The sequence below is a fragment of the Scyliorhinus torazame genome, chromosome 2 (assembly GCF_047496885.1).
Source record: "Scyliorhinus torazame isolate Kashiwa2021f chromosome 2, sScyTor2.1, whole genome shotgun sequence".
Taxonomy (NCBI): Eukaryota; Metazoa; Chordata; class Chondrichthyes; order Carcharhiniformes; family Scyliorhinidae; genus Scyliorhinus; species Scyliorhinus torazame.
Window position 1 is genome coordinate 112,265,225 of NC_092708.1, and position 17,369 is coordinate 112,282,593.

The 17,369-nt window shown below is 46.4% G+C and overlaps 1 protein-coding gene across 3 annotated transcripts in view; it reads left to right on the forward strand.

Moving 5' to 3' along the window:
* kalrna (kalirin RhoGEF kinase a) overlaps positions 1-17,369 on the forward strand; it is a 1,210,365-nt gene that overhangs the window by 741,709 nt on the left and 451,287 nt on the right. For all 3 annotated transcript variants that reach the window (XM_072475613.1, XM_072475615.1, XM_072475625.1), the window contains exons 22-23: positions 2,088-2,270; positions 11,558-11,676. In XM_072475613.1, coding sequence (XP_072331714.1) covers positions 2,088-2,270; positions 11,558-11,676 — 302 coding nt within the window. The remainder of the gene's footprint in view (positions 1-2,087; positions 2,271-11,557; positions 11,677-17,369) is intronic.

Genomic DNA, 17,369 nt, shown 5'->3' on the forward strand with positions numbered 1-17,369 from the left:
TCATGTGAGAATACCTTTAAGAAATGGATGTTTGAGCAATGTACCTTTAAAAAATGGAGCTGATCATATTACTGAAGTGATGTCAGAGGGTGGGGGGAGCTGAGCTCATTTCTGCTTTTGGTTTCAGTTTTGAGGAGGCAGCTTGGAATGTCTGGGTGTTTTGCTGAGCGCTGCAGGAAGAAACAACAGAGCTGGTCTGTTGATGGCTGAAATCCAAAGACTATAAATATATTGAATGTAACATCATGTCTATTTTTGAAAGTTTGAAGTCTTTTGGATGTTTAAAGGAACAGTTTGAAGGATTATTTAGGGTTGTAGTCTTTTGGGGTTCTCTTTGAAGTAATGGGTGTTAAGATATTCAATGTTTGTTTTTAAAAGCTTAACTTGAGTTCATAGAATAAACATTGTTTTGTCCATAATTGCTGTATCACACCTGGAGAGTACGCCGTGTGCTTCCCACACCACAATCTATTAAAGGTTGTGGGTCGGTTGAACTCCATGAAACACTTTGGGGTTCTGTAAACCCGGACCCATAACACTTTTTTTGGATGATGTTGTTGAATTCTCCAGTAAGTGAATTAGAACATAGAACATAGAACATACAGTGCAGAAGGAGGCCACTTGGCCCACTTAAGCCCTCACTTCCACCCTATCCCTGTAACCCAATAACCCCTCCTAACCATTTTGGACTCTAAGGGCAATTTATCATGGCCAATCCACTTAACCTGCACGTTTTGGACTGTGGGAGGAAACCGGAGCACCCGGAGGAAGCCCACGCAGACACGGGGAGAACGTGCAGACTCTGCACAGACAGTGACCCAGCTGGGAATTGAACCTGGGACGCTGGCGCTGTGAATCCACAGTGGTATCCACTTGTGCTACTGTGCTGCCCTCTGGCTCTTGCTGGCTCTTCTTGTTGGCTCTTCAGAGAGATCAGGCAGGTCACATGACTAATATGGTGCTGACTATGTTGACTGCCAATCAGCAGTCAGTAACAGTGGAGCTGACCCATGGGACTAGATCGATGATGTTGCGAGAAGCCATGAAGCGGTAGATCCCATGAAACCTATACCTGGATCCCAAGGTGTCCGTAGACCCCTCATTGAGAACCTCTGATCTAATTCAATAATGAAACCAGGTCAGGGGGTTCAGTTACTTACTTTGTTCCTATGATTTCTCTTAGTCTTGGTTCTCCATTGATAGTGTATTGGAGGATCAAATTGTAGTGAGAGATATTAATAAATAGAACATGAAGCGTCCTCTGCTCTACACAGTAGTTTATTCTATTATACCTTCAACAACTTGCACATGATCCTATCCTGCATGTTTTAATCATAGATCATAGAATTTACAATGCAGAAGCAGGCCACTTATCCCATCGAGTCAGCACCAGCCCTTGGGAAGAGCTCCCTACTTAAGCCCACACCTCCACCCGATCCCTGTAACCCAGTAACCCCACCTACCTTTTTATGGACACTAAGGGCAATTTAGCATGGCCAATCCACCTAACCTGAACGTCTTTGGACTGTGGGAGGAAACCGGAGCACCCAGAGGAAACCCACGCAGACACGGGGAGAATGTACAGACTCCGTACAGACAGTTACCCTAGCCAGGAATCGAACCTGAAACCCTGTAGCTGTGAAGCAACAGTGCTAACAACTGTGCTAGCGCCGACCTCATCTACTGCTAGGGATTTTTGCATCAAAATTATTCACTAGATCAAACTGACTGAAGTGTATATTGGTTGTAGGCAAAATGTTGCTTTTCAATCTTTTGGACAGAACCTTAATGGTATTCAGATACTTAAGAGATGTCTTGATGTGACATGATGTATTTCTGCTGACAGCATTGAACAAGCCTGGCTGCAGAACCAATAAACTGATGCCATAGTTAGCAACTTCTTTTGCCAAAGTTTGGGCAATGCACTGACCCCTGGAAGAAGCAAGATCAAGGTGAAGACAAAGGACATAGTAACTTGCCATGCATTTGAAGCTGCAAGAGGAGTTAGAATTGTGTTGGAATGGAGTAGGAATTAGCAGCTCAATGTCATCTAAATTGATGCAAACAATATTTCTTCTCCGATCTAGCAAACAAAGGAAAAGGTGAAGCTCATCATTCAGCTGGCTGACAGCTTTGTGGAGAAGGGACATGCACATGCCTGTGAGATTAAAAAATGGGTCACGGCGGTGGATAAACGCTATCGAGATTTCTCACTGAGAATGGGAAAATACAAATCATTTTTGGAAAAAGGCCTAGGAATCACGTCCGAGGTAAGCGGGACCACTCAGCCTAAATCTGTGCCACTTTATGTATAATTATTCTGGGAGTTTTCATTTTCATGGAAAACAGATCTGTCTCCTGGCTTATTTTTAGCTCCACACCTTTTTATGGGCATAGTCCTGAATTTCCTCAGACTTTAAGCCACTGCACCCTAACTTTGTTGCAAGTACCTAAATAGGTTTACCACCAATATCGCTGGCAAAGTTACAATGGAGCAGCAGCAGAAAGGGATCACAGGGGGTCAAGTTTTTTTTACTGACAATGACTATTTAATTATTTGCCAGAAAATGACTTATCTGAAAGGAGACATTAAATTTTTAAATTTCCTTAATGGGAACATTCTCTTCCCCTGCAGTAACCAAGATTCCCAATTGTATCTGCGCAATGTAACTGGGTAATGGGCATTCAGATTGTTCCGTTGTTATACTGAGACCAGCTGAAGTTCAGATAATCATATCCTTAGACCCTCTCAAAAGCACGGCGTAAAACGCAGGGTGTAAAACCTAAGTTCCAGCTGTCAATACCAGAATCCTGAGAGTGTGGAGATGTGTATGCTTTCACCATAATACTAGCAAAATTGTGGTGTGAAAACGCATGGAGGATGAAAGCAAAAAATTCTAGACTGAGTATTTTCTTGGAGGCAAGCATCTCAAGATCCCAAACAGCTGGGGTGCCACGGTAGCACAGTGGTTAGCACTGTTGCTTCACAGCAACAGGGACCCGGGTTCGATTCACGGCCTAGGTCACTGTCTGTGCAGAGTCAGCACGCTCCCACCGTGTCTGGATGGGTTTCCTCCGGGTGCTCTGGTTTTCTCCCATAGTCCAAAGGTGTGCGGGTTAGGTGGATTGGTCACGCTAAATTGTCCCATAGTGTCCAAAAGTTAGGTGGGGTTGCTGGGTTATGGGGCTAGGGTGGAGGTGTAGGCTTAGGTAGGGTGCTCTTTCAGGGGCCGGTGTAGACTTGATGGAGCGAATGGCCTCCTTCTGCACTGTAAATTCTAAGATTCTATGACTGAGCCAAATTTCATACTATTCTAAACAAATACTGAAACATCAAAAATTGAGCCTTGTGAATATGTTGGATCCAATAATCGTTCAGCAAAGTCACAGTTGATAGTCTTCTGTGTTTTAAGTGCAGTGCATTTAATTTCTGTACTTGATTTTCAAAATGACCTATTTTATTGGCTCATTTCTCCAAACTGAATGGTGACCCGATAAAGAGGTTTCTGTTTGAAAACCGATTAACAGCAAATATGAAATTTGAACAAGCTACTCCTTGAATCCGCATTAGTCTTCATGCAAAAATAATACATTAATTCCTTTTCAAAAGCATAACCTCCCAGTGCTTGCAACATGTTAGCTATTTCCCTAGTCACTGCACAAACAGGTTTTACCTGACATTCATAATGCTTTGCTACCAAGGTAACTGATCAAATATGGATATAATGCGACACATCTGAGGAACAAACCAGCAGGCTATTTGCATTCCAGCAGCTATCTTCAAACCACATAAGTCTAATTTACCTTCAGTTTTGCATCACACTGGCATTGAAATTCATACGCTACAATATCTATGTGATTGGCAAAATGTATTTTTGGCATGATAGCAGCACCCTGTTCGTGGCGCATGCCACTCACGTTGCTACTGCATGGAAGCAGCATGAATCAACTAGCTTCACATGTTTCTCAAATTTTTGAGATTCCTTACTCTTCCAAGGTAATCTGAGGTAGACTGTGGCCTAGATAGGACACATGATCGGCACAGGCTTGGAGGGCCGAAGGGCCTGTTCCTGTTCTGTGTTCATGGCCAAAATTGTTTCCGGCAATCCAAAAAAGCCCATACACAAATGAGTAATGTGGTATACAAATTACAGTGCCAGTGTTATTCAAGGTATGTGGACCATTCATCCCAAGGGCTGGCAGATCATATCAAACAGCATGTCCCAGTTTCTGTCTGCAACAGGCAAGGTACAAACTACACCCAACCAGCCCATGCTTGCAAACCTCAAGACACATGTCCGACATTAGATATGATTCCACATTTGGACAGTATTTGTTAAATCGCGGAATCATATCTGAGTTTTGTAGGCACGGGCTGATTGGGTACAGACAAAAAGCTTCAACGAGTCTTTTTTCAGAAATTCAAATCTGATTGTTAATTTACGGTGGTTACAAAATCATATTGCAGAGAGCCACACAGGACTTTGCTGTGTCTTCCTAAAGCAAGTACCTGATGTCTTCTTTGCCATGGCATCTCAATTCATACAATTTGACAGCGCATATAGGTGGACAGTTCAGGGAGGCATTAAATGTTAGAATTGCTGGATCTCCGAATGTAATGGGGCTATTAGCTGCAAACATGTGGCACTGTGTGTCCAAAATGCAAACATCTACACCATGTTCCTACTAAGGTGCACTGGTATGTGGCTGGGCAGCAGCTGGGATAAATATTGTATTTGGGCGGCTGTACAAACAATTTAAAGGGATCACGCAAATGTTTGAAGGAAACATTGCCCCGATATTTATTTATTTTTTTAAAAATATATTTTATTCAAGATTTTTTGGCCAAACATAACAGTACATAGTGTTTCTTTTAAACAACAATAAAGCAATATAAATAACAGTGGCCAGTTTTAAACAAATAAATAAATAATATATGAACAGAAACAAAAACCAAACTAAATGGCAACTGCCTTGTCAAAAATAAATACTCTCCAAAGATACAATCCAACAGTCCAATATACATTACCTAAAACAAGTGCCTATACATATACAATAACATCCCAGAGAGTCCGTCCGACTCTCAGTCGACGAACGGTTGCCACCGCCTGGTGAACCCTTGAGCCGAACCCCTTAGTACAAACTTAATCCGTTCTAACTTTATAAACCCTGCCATGTCGTTTATCCAGGTCTCCACACCCAGGGGTTTGGCTTCCTTCCACATTAACAATATCCTGCGCCGGGCTACTAGGGACGCAAAGGCCAAAACATCAGCCTCTCTCGCCTCCTGCACTCCCGGCTCTTCTGCAACCCCAAATATAGCCAACCCCCAGCTTGGTTCGACCCGGACCCCCACCACCTTCGAAAGCACCTTTGCCACCCCCACCCAAAACCCCTGTAGTGCCGGGCATGACCAGAACATGTGGGTGTGATTCGCTGGGCTTCTCGAGCATCTCGCACACCTATCCTCTACCCCCAAAAATTTACTGAGCCGTGCTCCAGTCATATGCGCCCTGTGTAACACCTTAAATTGTATCAGGCTGAGCCTGGCACACGAGGACGATGAGTTTACCCTACGTAGGGCATCAGCCCACAGCCCCTCCTCAATCTCCTCCCCCAGCTCTTCTTCCCATTTCCCTTTCAGCTCATCTACCATGATCTCCCCCTCGTCCCTCATTTCCCTATATATGTCCGACACCTTACCATCCCCCACCCATGTCTCTGAGATCACTCTATCCTGCACCTCCTGCGTCGGGAGCTGCGGGAATTCCCTCACCTGTTGCCTCGCAAAAGCCCTCAGTTGCATATACCGAAATGCATTCCCTTGGGGCAACCCATATTTTTCCGTCAGCGCTCCCAGACTCGCAAACGTCCCATCTACGAACAGATCTCTCAATTGTGCTACCCCTGCTATTTGCCATGCTCCAAATCCCCCATCCATTCTCCCCGGAAAAAAACAATGGTTATTTCTTATCGGGGACCGCACCGAGGCTCCCGATTTTCCCCTATGCCGTCTCCACTGCCCCCAAATTTTCAATGTAGCCACCACCACCGGGCTTGTGGTGTATTTCTTCGGTGAGAACGGCAACGGTGCCGTCACCATAGCTTGTAGGCTAGTCCCCCTGCAGGACGCCCTCTCCAATCTCTTCCATGCCGCTCCCTCCTCTTCTCCCATCCACTTACACACCATTGAAATATTGGCGGCCCAGTAGTACTCACTTAGGCTCGGTAGTGCCAGCCCCCCCCTGTCCCTACTACTCTGCAAAAATCCCCTCCTCACTCTCGGGGTCTTCCCGGCCCACACAAAACTCATAATACTCTTCTCGATTCTTTTGAAAAAAGCCTTCGTGACCACCACCGGGAGGCACTGAAACACAAAAAGGAATCTCGGGAGGACCACCATTTTAACCGCCTGCACCCTACCTGCCAGTGACAGGGACACCATGTCCCATCTCTTGAAGTCCTCCTCCATCTGTTCCACCAACCGCGTTAAATTAAGCCTATGTAATGTACCCCAATTCTTGGCTATCTGGATCCCCAAGTACCGAAAGTCCCTTGTTACCTTCCTCAACGGTAAATCCTCTATTTCTCTGCTCTGCTCCCCTGGATGCACCACAAACAACTCACTTTTCCCCATGTTCAATTTATACCCTGAAAAATCCCCAAACTCCCCAAGTATCCGCATTATCTCTGGCATCCCCTCCGCCGGGTCCGCCACATATAGCAACAAATCATCCGCATACAGAGATACCCGGTGTTCTTCTCCTCCCCTGAGTACTCCCCTCCACTTCCTGGAACCCCTCAATGCTATGGCCAGGGGCTCAATCGCCAGTGCAAACAATAACGGGGACAGAGGACATCCCTGCCTCGTCCCTCTATGGAGCCGAAAATAATCAGACCCCCGTCCATTCGTGACCACGCTCGCCATCGGGGCCCTATACAGCAACTGTACCCATCTGATATACCCATCTCCAAAGCCAAATCTCCTCAGCACCTCCCACAAATAATCCCACTCCACTCTATCAAATGCTTTCTCGGCATCCATCGCCACCACTATCTCCACTTCCCCCCCTGGTGGGGGCATCATCATTACCCCTAGCAGCCTCCGTATATTTGTATTCAGCTGTCTCCCCTTCACAAACCCAATTTGGTCCTCATGAACCACCCCCGGGACACAATCCTCTGTCCTCGTTGCCATTACCTTGGCCAGAATCTTAGCGTCCACATTCAGGAGGGAAATAGGCCTATAGGACCCGCATTGCAGTGGGTCTTTTTCCTTCTTTTGGAGGAGCGATATCGTTGCCTCTGACATAGTCGGGGGCAGCTGCCCCCTTTCCCTCGCCTCATTAAAGGTTCTCATCAGTAGCGGGGCCAGCAAGTCCATATATTTCCTATAGAATTCAACTGGGAATCCGTCTGGTCCCGGGGCCTTCCCCGCCTGCATGCTCCCAATCCCTTTCACTACTTCCTCCGTCTCAATCTGTGCTCCCAGTCCCGCCCTCTCCTGCTCCTCGACCTTAGGAAATTCCAGCTGATCCAGAAAGCACATCATTCTCTCCTTCCCATCCGGGGGCTGAGCTTCATATAATCTTTCATAAAATGCCTTGAACACTCCATTCACTCTCTCCGCTCCCCGCTCCATCTCTCCCTCCTCATCTCTCACCCCCCCCCCCTATCTCCCTCGCTGCTCCCCTTTTCCTCAGTTGGTGGGCCAGCAACCTGCTCGCCTTCTCCCCATATTCGTACTGTACACCCTGTGCCTTCCTCCATTGTGCCTCTGCATTACCCATAGTCAACAAGTCAAATTCTACATGTAGCCTTTGCCTTTCACTGTACAGTCCCTCCTCCGGTGCCTCCGCATATTGTCTGTCCACCCTCAGAAGCTCTTTCAACAACCGCTCCCATTCCATACCCTCCTGCTTTCCTTTATGTGCCCTAATAGATATCAGCTCCCCTCTAACCACTGCCTTCAGCGCCTCCCAGACCACTCCCACCTGAACCTCCCCATTATCATTGAGTTCCAAGTACCTTTCAATACACCCCCTCATCCTTAAACACACCCCCTCATCTGCCAATAATCCCATGTCCATTCTCCAGGGTTGACGCTGTTCTTTTTCCTCCCCTATCTCCAGGTCCACCCAATGTGGAGCGTGATCCGAAATAGCTATAGCCGTGTACTCCGTCCCCGTCACCTTCGGGATCAGTGCCCTTCCCAAAACAAAAAAGTCTATCCGTGAATAAACTTTGTGGACATAGGAGAAAAACGAAAACTCCTTACTCCTAGGTCTACTAAATCTCCAGGGGTCTACTCCTCCCATCTGCTCCATAAAGTCCTTAAGCACCCTAGCTGCAGCCGGCCTCCTTCCGGCCCTGGACCTCGATCTGTCCAGCCCTGGATCCAGCACCGTATTAAAATCTCCACCCATTACCAACTTCCCCACCTCTAGGTCCGGGATACGTCCTAACATACGCCTCATAAAGTTGGCATCATCCCAGTTCGGGGCATATACGTTCACTAAGACCACCGCCTCCCCTTGCAATTTGCCACTCACCATCACGTATCTGCCCCCACTGTCCGCCACTATGGTCTTTGCCTCAAACATTACCCGCTTCACCACTAGTATAGCCACCCCCCTGTTTTTTGCGTCTAGCCCCGAATGAAACACCTGCCCCACCCATCCTTTGCGTAGTCTGACCTGGTCTATCAGTTTCAGATGCGTCTCCTGCAGCATAACCACATCTGCCTTAAGTTTCTTTAGGTGTGTGAGTACCCGTGCCCTCTTTATCGGCCCGTTCAGCCCTCTCACATTCCACGTGATCAGCCGGGTTGGGGGGCTCTTTACCCCCCCCCCCTTGTCGACTAGCCATCTCCTTTTTCAATCCAGCTCCTCACCCGGTTCCCACGTAGCTGTATCCCCCCCAGGCGGCGCACCCCCGCCCCGACCCCCCCTCCCATACCAGCTCCCCCTTCTCCCCAGCAGCAGCAACCCAGTTAACCCCCCCCCCCACCCCCCCCGCTAGATCCCTCATTCGCGTAATTGCACCCCCCATGTTGCTCACAGAAGTCAGCAAACTCTGGCCGACCTCAGCTTCCCCCCGTGACCTCGGCTCCCATTGTGCGAGGCCCCCTCCTTCCTGCTTCCCTGTTCCCGCCATGATTACCAAAGCGCGGGAACAAAGCCCGCGCTTCCCATTTGGCCCCGCCCCCAATGGCCGGCGCCCCCAGCTCCTCATCCTCCCCCCCCCCCCCCCCCCACGACATGGGGAAGAGAGAAAAGTTACAGGGTCGCAGGATTAACAACTTGGGAAATCATCTCTTCCCCCTTTTCCCCCTCTTCACCCCACATATTCGCCCCACCACTTTGTCCCAAACGTTCTTTTTCTAGCCCGCTTATTCCAGTTTCTCCTCGACAATAAATGTCCACGCCTCTTCTGCCGTTTCAAAGTAGTGGTGTTTCCCTTGATGTGTGACCCACAGTCTTGCCGGCTGCAGCATCCCAAATTTAACCTTCCTTTTGTGCAGCACCGCCTTGGCCCGATTAAAGCTTGCCCTCCTTCTCGCCACCTCCGCACTCCAATCTTGATATACGCGGATAACCGCGTTCTCCCACCTACTGCTCCGGGTTTTCTTTGCCCATCTGAGGACCATCTCTCTGTCCTTATATCGGAGAAATCTCACCACTATGGCTCGAGGAATTTCTCCAGCCCTCGGTCTTCGCGCCATAACTCGATAGGCTCCTTCCACCTCCAACGGGCCCGTCGGGGCCTCCGATCCCATTAACGAGTGCAGCATCGTGCTCACATATGCCCCGACGTCCGCCCCTTCTGCACCTTCGGGAAGACCAAGAATCCTTAAATTCTTCCTCCTCGCATTATTCTCCAGCACCTCCAGCCTTTCCACACACCTTTTGTGTTGTGCCTCGTGCATCTCTGTCTTCACCACCAGGCCCTGTGTGTCGTCCTCATTCTCAGCAGCCTTTGCCTTCACGACCCGAAGCTCCTGCTCCTGGGTCTTTTGCTCCTCCTTTAGCCCTTCAATCGCCTGTAATATCGGGGCCAACAGCTCCTTCTTCATCTCCTTTTTAAGTTCTTCCACGCAACGCCGCAGGAACTCTTGTTGGTCAGGGCCCCATATTAAACTGCCTCCTTCCGACGCCATCTTGCTTTGTGCCTGCCTTCCTGGCCGCTGCTCTAGAGGATCCACCGCAATCCGGCCACTTTCCTCTCCTTTTTCCATCCGTGTCCAGGGGGGATTCCCTTCTGGTTTACCGCACAGTGTTTTTAGCCGTTAAAATTGCCGTTGGGGCTCCTATCAAGAGCCCAAAAGTCCTTTCCACCGGGAGCTGCCGAAACGTGCGACTTAGCTGGTCATCGCCGCACCCGGAAGTCCTACCCCGATATTTATATAAACCACAAAGACTTTTATTCCCTAATTGTGCACCTCATTTGCCATGGCAGGCATACTTCTTGCATGTGAATTAGCAATGTGCTGAGGGCTGTAAGAATGCTTTACTGCCTCATCAGTCCAATGTCTCATCTGTATTTGAACAGGATGATTGCTGGGTAGCAAATTATAGATCCAATTCCATTTCGAAAACTACTAAGAGGTGCACTTGCAACATTTTTTCAGATAGTGCATTCCAGGTCACTACAATTTGCTATGTAAAACATAGTCTCGTCATGTTGCCTCTGCTTACCTTAAATTTGGGTTTTCTGGTTTCAATCCACTTGCCAGTGGAAAGAATTTAGCTTTATTTACTTTGTCCCTTTGTAATTTTGAGCCTTTCTCTAAAATTTGCACCTTAACATTCTCTGCTCTTATGAGAACAATCCCAGCTTCTACGTTCCCTCCACATAACTGAAGTCCCTTATCCCTGGTACCTATCCTGCATCCATTTCAAGGCCTATAAGGCTGGGGAAGTTTAATCATGGGCCACTCCTGTGAAAAAGCTCTACCATCCAGAGTGGAACTTAATTTCCCTAATGTCTAGGGAATTGTAGTGAGTGCAGGGGTCAAACTTTGAAGTAATTCAAGTAACAGTAAAGGTAAAGCCACCGTAGTACAGGTGACCAAAGGCTGCTTTCCTCTTTGAGGGAAAGAGCTGACTGGTGGTGATTTAGCCTGAGGGGCACTACACCTCAGGCGAGGGACAAGGTTAAGAAGGCAGAGCCTTCATGAATAACCTCAGCCAGTACGGGAATTGAACCCGCGCTGTTGGCCTCGCTCTGCATCATAAACCAGCTGTCCAGCCAACTGAGCTATAATTCAAGTCATATGGATCTCTGAGGTTTCTACGGAAGGGTCAACTAGATGTACTGAATGGCCTCCTTTGTCTGTATATTGTGATATTTATGTTTGAATTGCCAATGGAATATCTTGGGGCTGATAACCAGCTAGAAAAAAATGGGTTGTGAAAAATATGTCAATATATAAACCAGTAAAGCTTGGTCTCCCCTACATATTGGTATGCAGACCATGCTTGTGCTTCTAGTGTCTTTCTGTTCAAATGAAGTGTGATGTTTGATGATCCAGCTCTCAGTTTGTGTTTATTCCTAGGACAATAAAGATCTAGAACTAGACATCATCCCAGCGAGTCTCACTGACCCCGAGGTTAAGCTTCGAGATGCAAACCATGAAGCCAATGAAGAAAAAAGAAAATCCGCCAGAAAGAAAGAGTAAGAATCAAACTATAACTGTGTGATATGACTAGAGTGCACCTTTATAAAGATTTGAACATGTGGACTTATTTTCTGGCATACATTTACCTGGATAAAAGAAAGGGTAAAGTAGAAGCCAATGTAATTATAGCCAGTGCAGTGAAAAATATTAAACTAATAAGAGTTGAAAGTACAATTGGAAACACCTGATCAGCTGTCCATAATATTGATGCTTAGGGAACCGAAAGTGCCTAATTGGCATGGAAGGGAATGGAAACCTGGGCTCAAGGTGTACTCAAAGCTTATAAGACCAATGGAAAAGATGTAAATTGACGTTTAGGAACAGTGCAGAGTATCAACTGGTGGCGCAGAGGAACCTGTTGTAAATACATAGATGCACAGTAAAATCACTTTGTGAACTAAACTCGAGAGTTCTGGAGGGTGGCTTCATTGTTCAAGTTTTGTGTTTGAGAGGATCTTTGGAGATATTTCACAGGGGAACCCATTGTTTGCCTGAAGTATTCTTTTATATACTCAAGTGAGCTCCATGATCTGGAGAATATGGTGCAAGGGATTATCATCTAATTGATCATGTTCTCCTTTGGTGTAGTCTTATGCTGCTCACCTTTCTCATTCCGCGTCCTGCTGTTCCTGTTTTGCCATAAGGACCTCATGAACTCCATGGTAAAGAGTTTTATGGCTGAATTGTGGGAAGAAAAGCAATTTACAGAATAATATCTCTGCAGCATAACTGAGAAACAAATTTTTTAATCATTTTGGTCAATGCCAATATTTCAGATTAAATTTGTGGACATTGAAAGGATTTGGATTCAACTACTTCTGTGTTTTCACACGTTTTGCAGTGGTCCGGAAGTACCTGTCGACCCCGGGGGTTAAGGGTCCTCCCTGGGCATTGGCGCCATGGTTGAGGGTCACGCCTGGGCATTGCCCCCCAGCACTCTGGCTGTGCCCCTGGCAGCACTCCTTGACAATGCCTGGCGGCCCAGGTGATGAGGATTACCCTCCTCCACTGGGGGGGGCATCCCCTTCTGCGTGTGAAGGGAGGTTTCCCATATCCTTTTGGGGGACGGGGCGTTTGGATGAGTGTTGTCCCTTTCTGCATGTGGGGGTTGTTCTCTTATCTGCCGGGGGCGGGGGGGGGGGGGGGGGGGGGGGGGCTCCTATGTCGATGGCGGGAAGGCGGTGCTCACATCTCAGATTGCCGGGGTATTTAGGCCCCCCCCCCCTCCAGCCTGCACTCTGAAATTGCACAGGTTGCTGTTAAATCAGGCGAGAGAAAGCAATTGTGAAGCCGGTGAGTTTCACACAGCTTTTCTCGCCGGTCCAACACTCTGTGTAATGTTGGAGAAATTGAACCCTTAGTGTACACAATGGAAGCTGTTATTCTAAAGATAATGAAGCAATGCTGCAGGTTGATTTAGACTACAGAATTCTCAAGGAATACTTTTAAAATGCAACAGAATGATTGCCTTATATTTTAACAGCAGTTTCTCTGTTGCAAATGTATGGCTCTTGTCAGCATCATCACAAAGTAACAATCAGACTTGCAATTCAAGATAACTTTAATCTGTGACTAGGTACAAGGACAAGCATCCATGACTAAGTGGGGAAATTACAGATTAAAATATCAACTGTTTTGAATATGTGGGAAAATAGTCAAGAGCAAGTAGTACACAACTCTATTTGTATGACAGCTTCTGAGGGAAGTGGAAATAATCCAGTTCTTGAGTTAAAGCTATACTGAATTTTTGTACCATCATCTTTTAGGTCAGAAATTCAATCCATAGGGTGGCGCAGTGGCGCAGTGATTAGCACTGCTGCCTCATGGCGCTGAGGACCCCTGTTTGTTCCCAGCCCCGATCACTGCCTGTGTGGAGTTTACACATTCTCCCTGTGTTTGTGTGGGTCTCACCGCCACAACCCAAAAAGATGTGCAGACTAGGTGGATTGGTCACGCTAAATTGCCCATTAATTGGAAAATAAAATTGGACACTCTAAAAAAATTTTTTAATTCAATCTTCATTTTTCATGAGCTGATGGGTACATGTCTGATTGATAAATCCTGGACATGGTGGCATTAGTGCAAAAGGAACAGATTTATCATATATTGTTGGTGGACATTATATGATTGTAGGTTGTAGGTCAGAACGGTAAGCTTTTATTAGCGACAGAGTTTATTTCTCTTGTAAATGTAGTAATTTATTTGTCGTCACTTTCCGAACACCAGTTGATTGCTTTGTGGTTAATTATCCTTACAGAATCAGCATTGGGCCTTCAATTTCATCAATCCTCCAGTCATTGTGCCTACTGCATGCATGTAATAAAAGACAAAACCTTCATTTATACAGCACCTTTCCTGAAATCCCAAATCACTGAACAGCCATTTCTGAGGTAGTAGTCACTCGAGGCAATGCTATCAAATAGTGGAGCAGACTCGAGGGGCCGAATGGCTTGCTCCTGCTCCAAACTTGTAAAATTTGTATATCACTGTGGGGGGGAGGGTGTAATTACCAGGACAGAAATGCGTAAATCATTGTGAACCAGTAACCTGTTTTACGTAGCACATTGATTCTCAAGAGTCTTTTCTAATGACTTCAATCTTGTCCTTTTGTCTACATACTACTCTATCTCGGTGTTTTTTGAGGTGTTGAAATATTGTGATGAAGTTGTGCTGCATTATAGATATTAAAAAAATATTGTCGGGGGGGAGCAGCTTCAAAACACAGATACAATTGTGAACCATTGAGTCTTTGCCTTCTGGCCTCTTCAAAGTTGTGTCGCGCAGAGCTACCCCAAGACTTTCAACGCTTCTCACTGACAGTGAAGACCTGTGTTGTTTAATAATTCCACTTTGTTGCTCAGAAGTCATTTGATCTTTAACCATGTGGGCTACTGGTAAAATAGAATCCAATTACATCCCTTGCATGAAATAATTATATTGAATAATATCATGAACCTAGGCTACTTCTTCTAGCATCATTTTGCTCGGACCTTTCAATGATTGTTTGGAGAATCTTTTGTTTGGGCAAAAAATACCATGCATGAATGAAATGGAGGGTTAAATGTGTGTGAGATGGATAAAGGATTCGGAACAGCAGACGCACCAATGCCCAGGATTTCTCTCCCTGGCCCTGGACTTGGGGACTTGTAATTTGAACTGAAGAAAGTGCATATTCAATGACTGACAGTAAGTAATCCATTTCAATGATGCACAGGTAGTCCAGTCAGTTGTAACTGTAGATTTATATATCAGTAGAAATATACCTTTAAATGTGCCATTTTGTTTTTATTCATTCACGGGATATGGGTGTCACTGGCTAGGCCTGCAGTAATTGCCCAACCCTAATTGCCCTTGACCTTGTGCAGAGAGCGTTTAAAAATCAACCATGTTGCTGTGGGTCTGGAGTTACATGTAGGCCAGACTAGGTAAGGATGGCAGATTTTCTTCTCTAAAAGTCATTAGTGAACCAGATGTGCTTTTACAACATCTGGCAATGGTTTCATGGATAATTCCAGATCTTTTTATTGAATTCAAATTTCACCATATGCCGTGGTGGGTTTCAAGTCCAGGTCCCTAGAGCATTAACCCAGGCGTCTAGATTATTAGTGCAGTGATATTACCACTATGTCAACATCTCCCACCATTGTGACTATGATTAAAATGTTGTGCAGTACAGTACTTTTAGTTTTTTTGTTTATCACAGGATTATGGGCACGATCTACCCAAATGGGGACAGTCCCATAGCGCGATTAGCCGGGTGTTTCCCAGCACTCGGAGCGACAAGAAACACCCCGCTATCTAACGGCCATCCAGGTAGATCAAGGGTTTCAGCGGGGAACTCCCCGAGGAGGCCACACTTAGCCCCTTTTTCTGCACTGAGGAGCTCCGCTCGCCATTTTTTAAATGTCATCAGATCTCTCATGACCCCCGAACCTCCACAAGCCCCATCCCCCTACAAGTGGGTCGCTGTCCCCACACACAACCACCCACACAGCAAGTCACCCCTCAGCACGATCATCACCATGCAAAAAATACCAGCTTGTCACTGCCAGCCTGGCAATGCCCAAGCCAGCTGGCAGTGCCAGATGGTCACCTAAGCAGTGCAAGGCTGGCAGTGTCAGGGTACCACCAGCCTCCCCGAACAGGCGCCGGAATGTGGCGACTAGGGGCTTTTCACAGTAACTTCATTTGAAGCCTACTTGTGACAATAAGCGATTTTATCTTTTTATCTTATCTTATTTGTCAGCCTTCTGAAACAAGCTGACAACGTTTACAAAAAAAAAGGAAGCGTATTACTTGAGCAGGAATTGTCAATGAGAAGCCATGATATGGCTTTTAATGAAAGCTGCCCTACTGCTGCTACTGTTTTCGGTTTCAAAAGATTGTGATGGACTTTGTGTCCATTCAGATGGAGATGTCACTGTGGAAATTTTATACCCACAATTGGAATTTGTGGAATGCTCTGCTTGATTGCTTTGGTGAGTCATCTGTCATTACCTTTTGCATCTCCAAAAGCATGCATAACTAAATAATTGGTGACTTCTTAACAAAACTATGATCACAGTTATCTAGTTTCCACTCAACTGTAGCTAATGGTACCTACTCTGGCTCTTTTTCCATAAACATAAATGTTTACAGGGTTCAGTGATCACAGGCTGCATCTGTCAGCAATGATTTAGTTAATAGCACTCTTGGCTCTGATCAAAAGGTTGTGGGTCAAGTCACATACCACAGATTTAAAAATCTCAGCCGAGACAAAAATCTAGGATTGGCACTCCAGTGTAGTGCTAATGGAGTTCTAGATTGTCACATGATAATCTAGAACTCCATTAGCACTTCACTTGAGTGCCAATCCTAGATTTTTGGGTCAGATGTCATGTCAGTGTCCCATCTGCTCTTTCAGGTGGAATTAAAAGTTCCCATGACACTATTATGAAGAAGATGGGAAGCTGTTCTCATGTCCTGACCAATATTTATCCCTCAATCAGTAAAACAGATGGCGTGGGCATTGTCACATTGCTGCCTGTGGGTTCTTGCCTGGCACAAATTGGCTATAAAGCACCTTGGGAGATCTCACAATTGTAAAAGGCACTATATAAATGCAAGTCTTTCTTCTCGCTGCCGAAGGAGGTGGTGGAAGCAGGGACGATAGTGACATTTAAGGGGCACCTTGACAAATACATGAATAGGTTGGGAATAGAGGGATAATTAGGGCAGCACGGTAGCACACGTGGCTAGCACTGTGGCTTCACAGCGCCAGGGTCCCAGGTTCGATTCCCTACTGGGTCACTGTCTGTGCGGAGTCTGCACGTTCTCCCCGAGTGTGCGTGGGTTTCCTCCGGGTGCTCCGGTTTCCTCCCACAGTCCAAAGACGTGCAGGTTAAGTGGATTGGCCATGCTAAATTGCCCTTAGTGTCCCAAAAAAGTCTAGGGGGGGTTATTGGGTTAAGGGGATAGGGTGGAAGTGAGGGCTTAAGTGGGTCGGAGCAGACTCGATGGGCCGAATGGCCTCCTTCTGCACTGTATGTTCTATGTTTTGTATGTTGATACGGACCCAGGAAGTGTAGAATATTGTCGTTTAGTCGGGCAGCATGGTCGGCACGGGCTTGGAGGGCCGAAGGGCCTGTTCCTGTGCTGTACTTTTCTTTGTTCTTTGTTTATTCATACAATTACAGTGGAATGTTAAAAT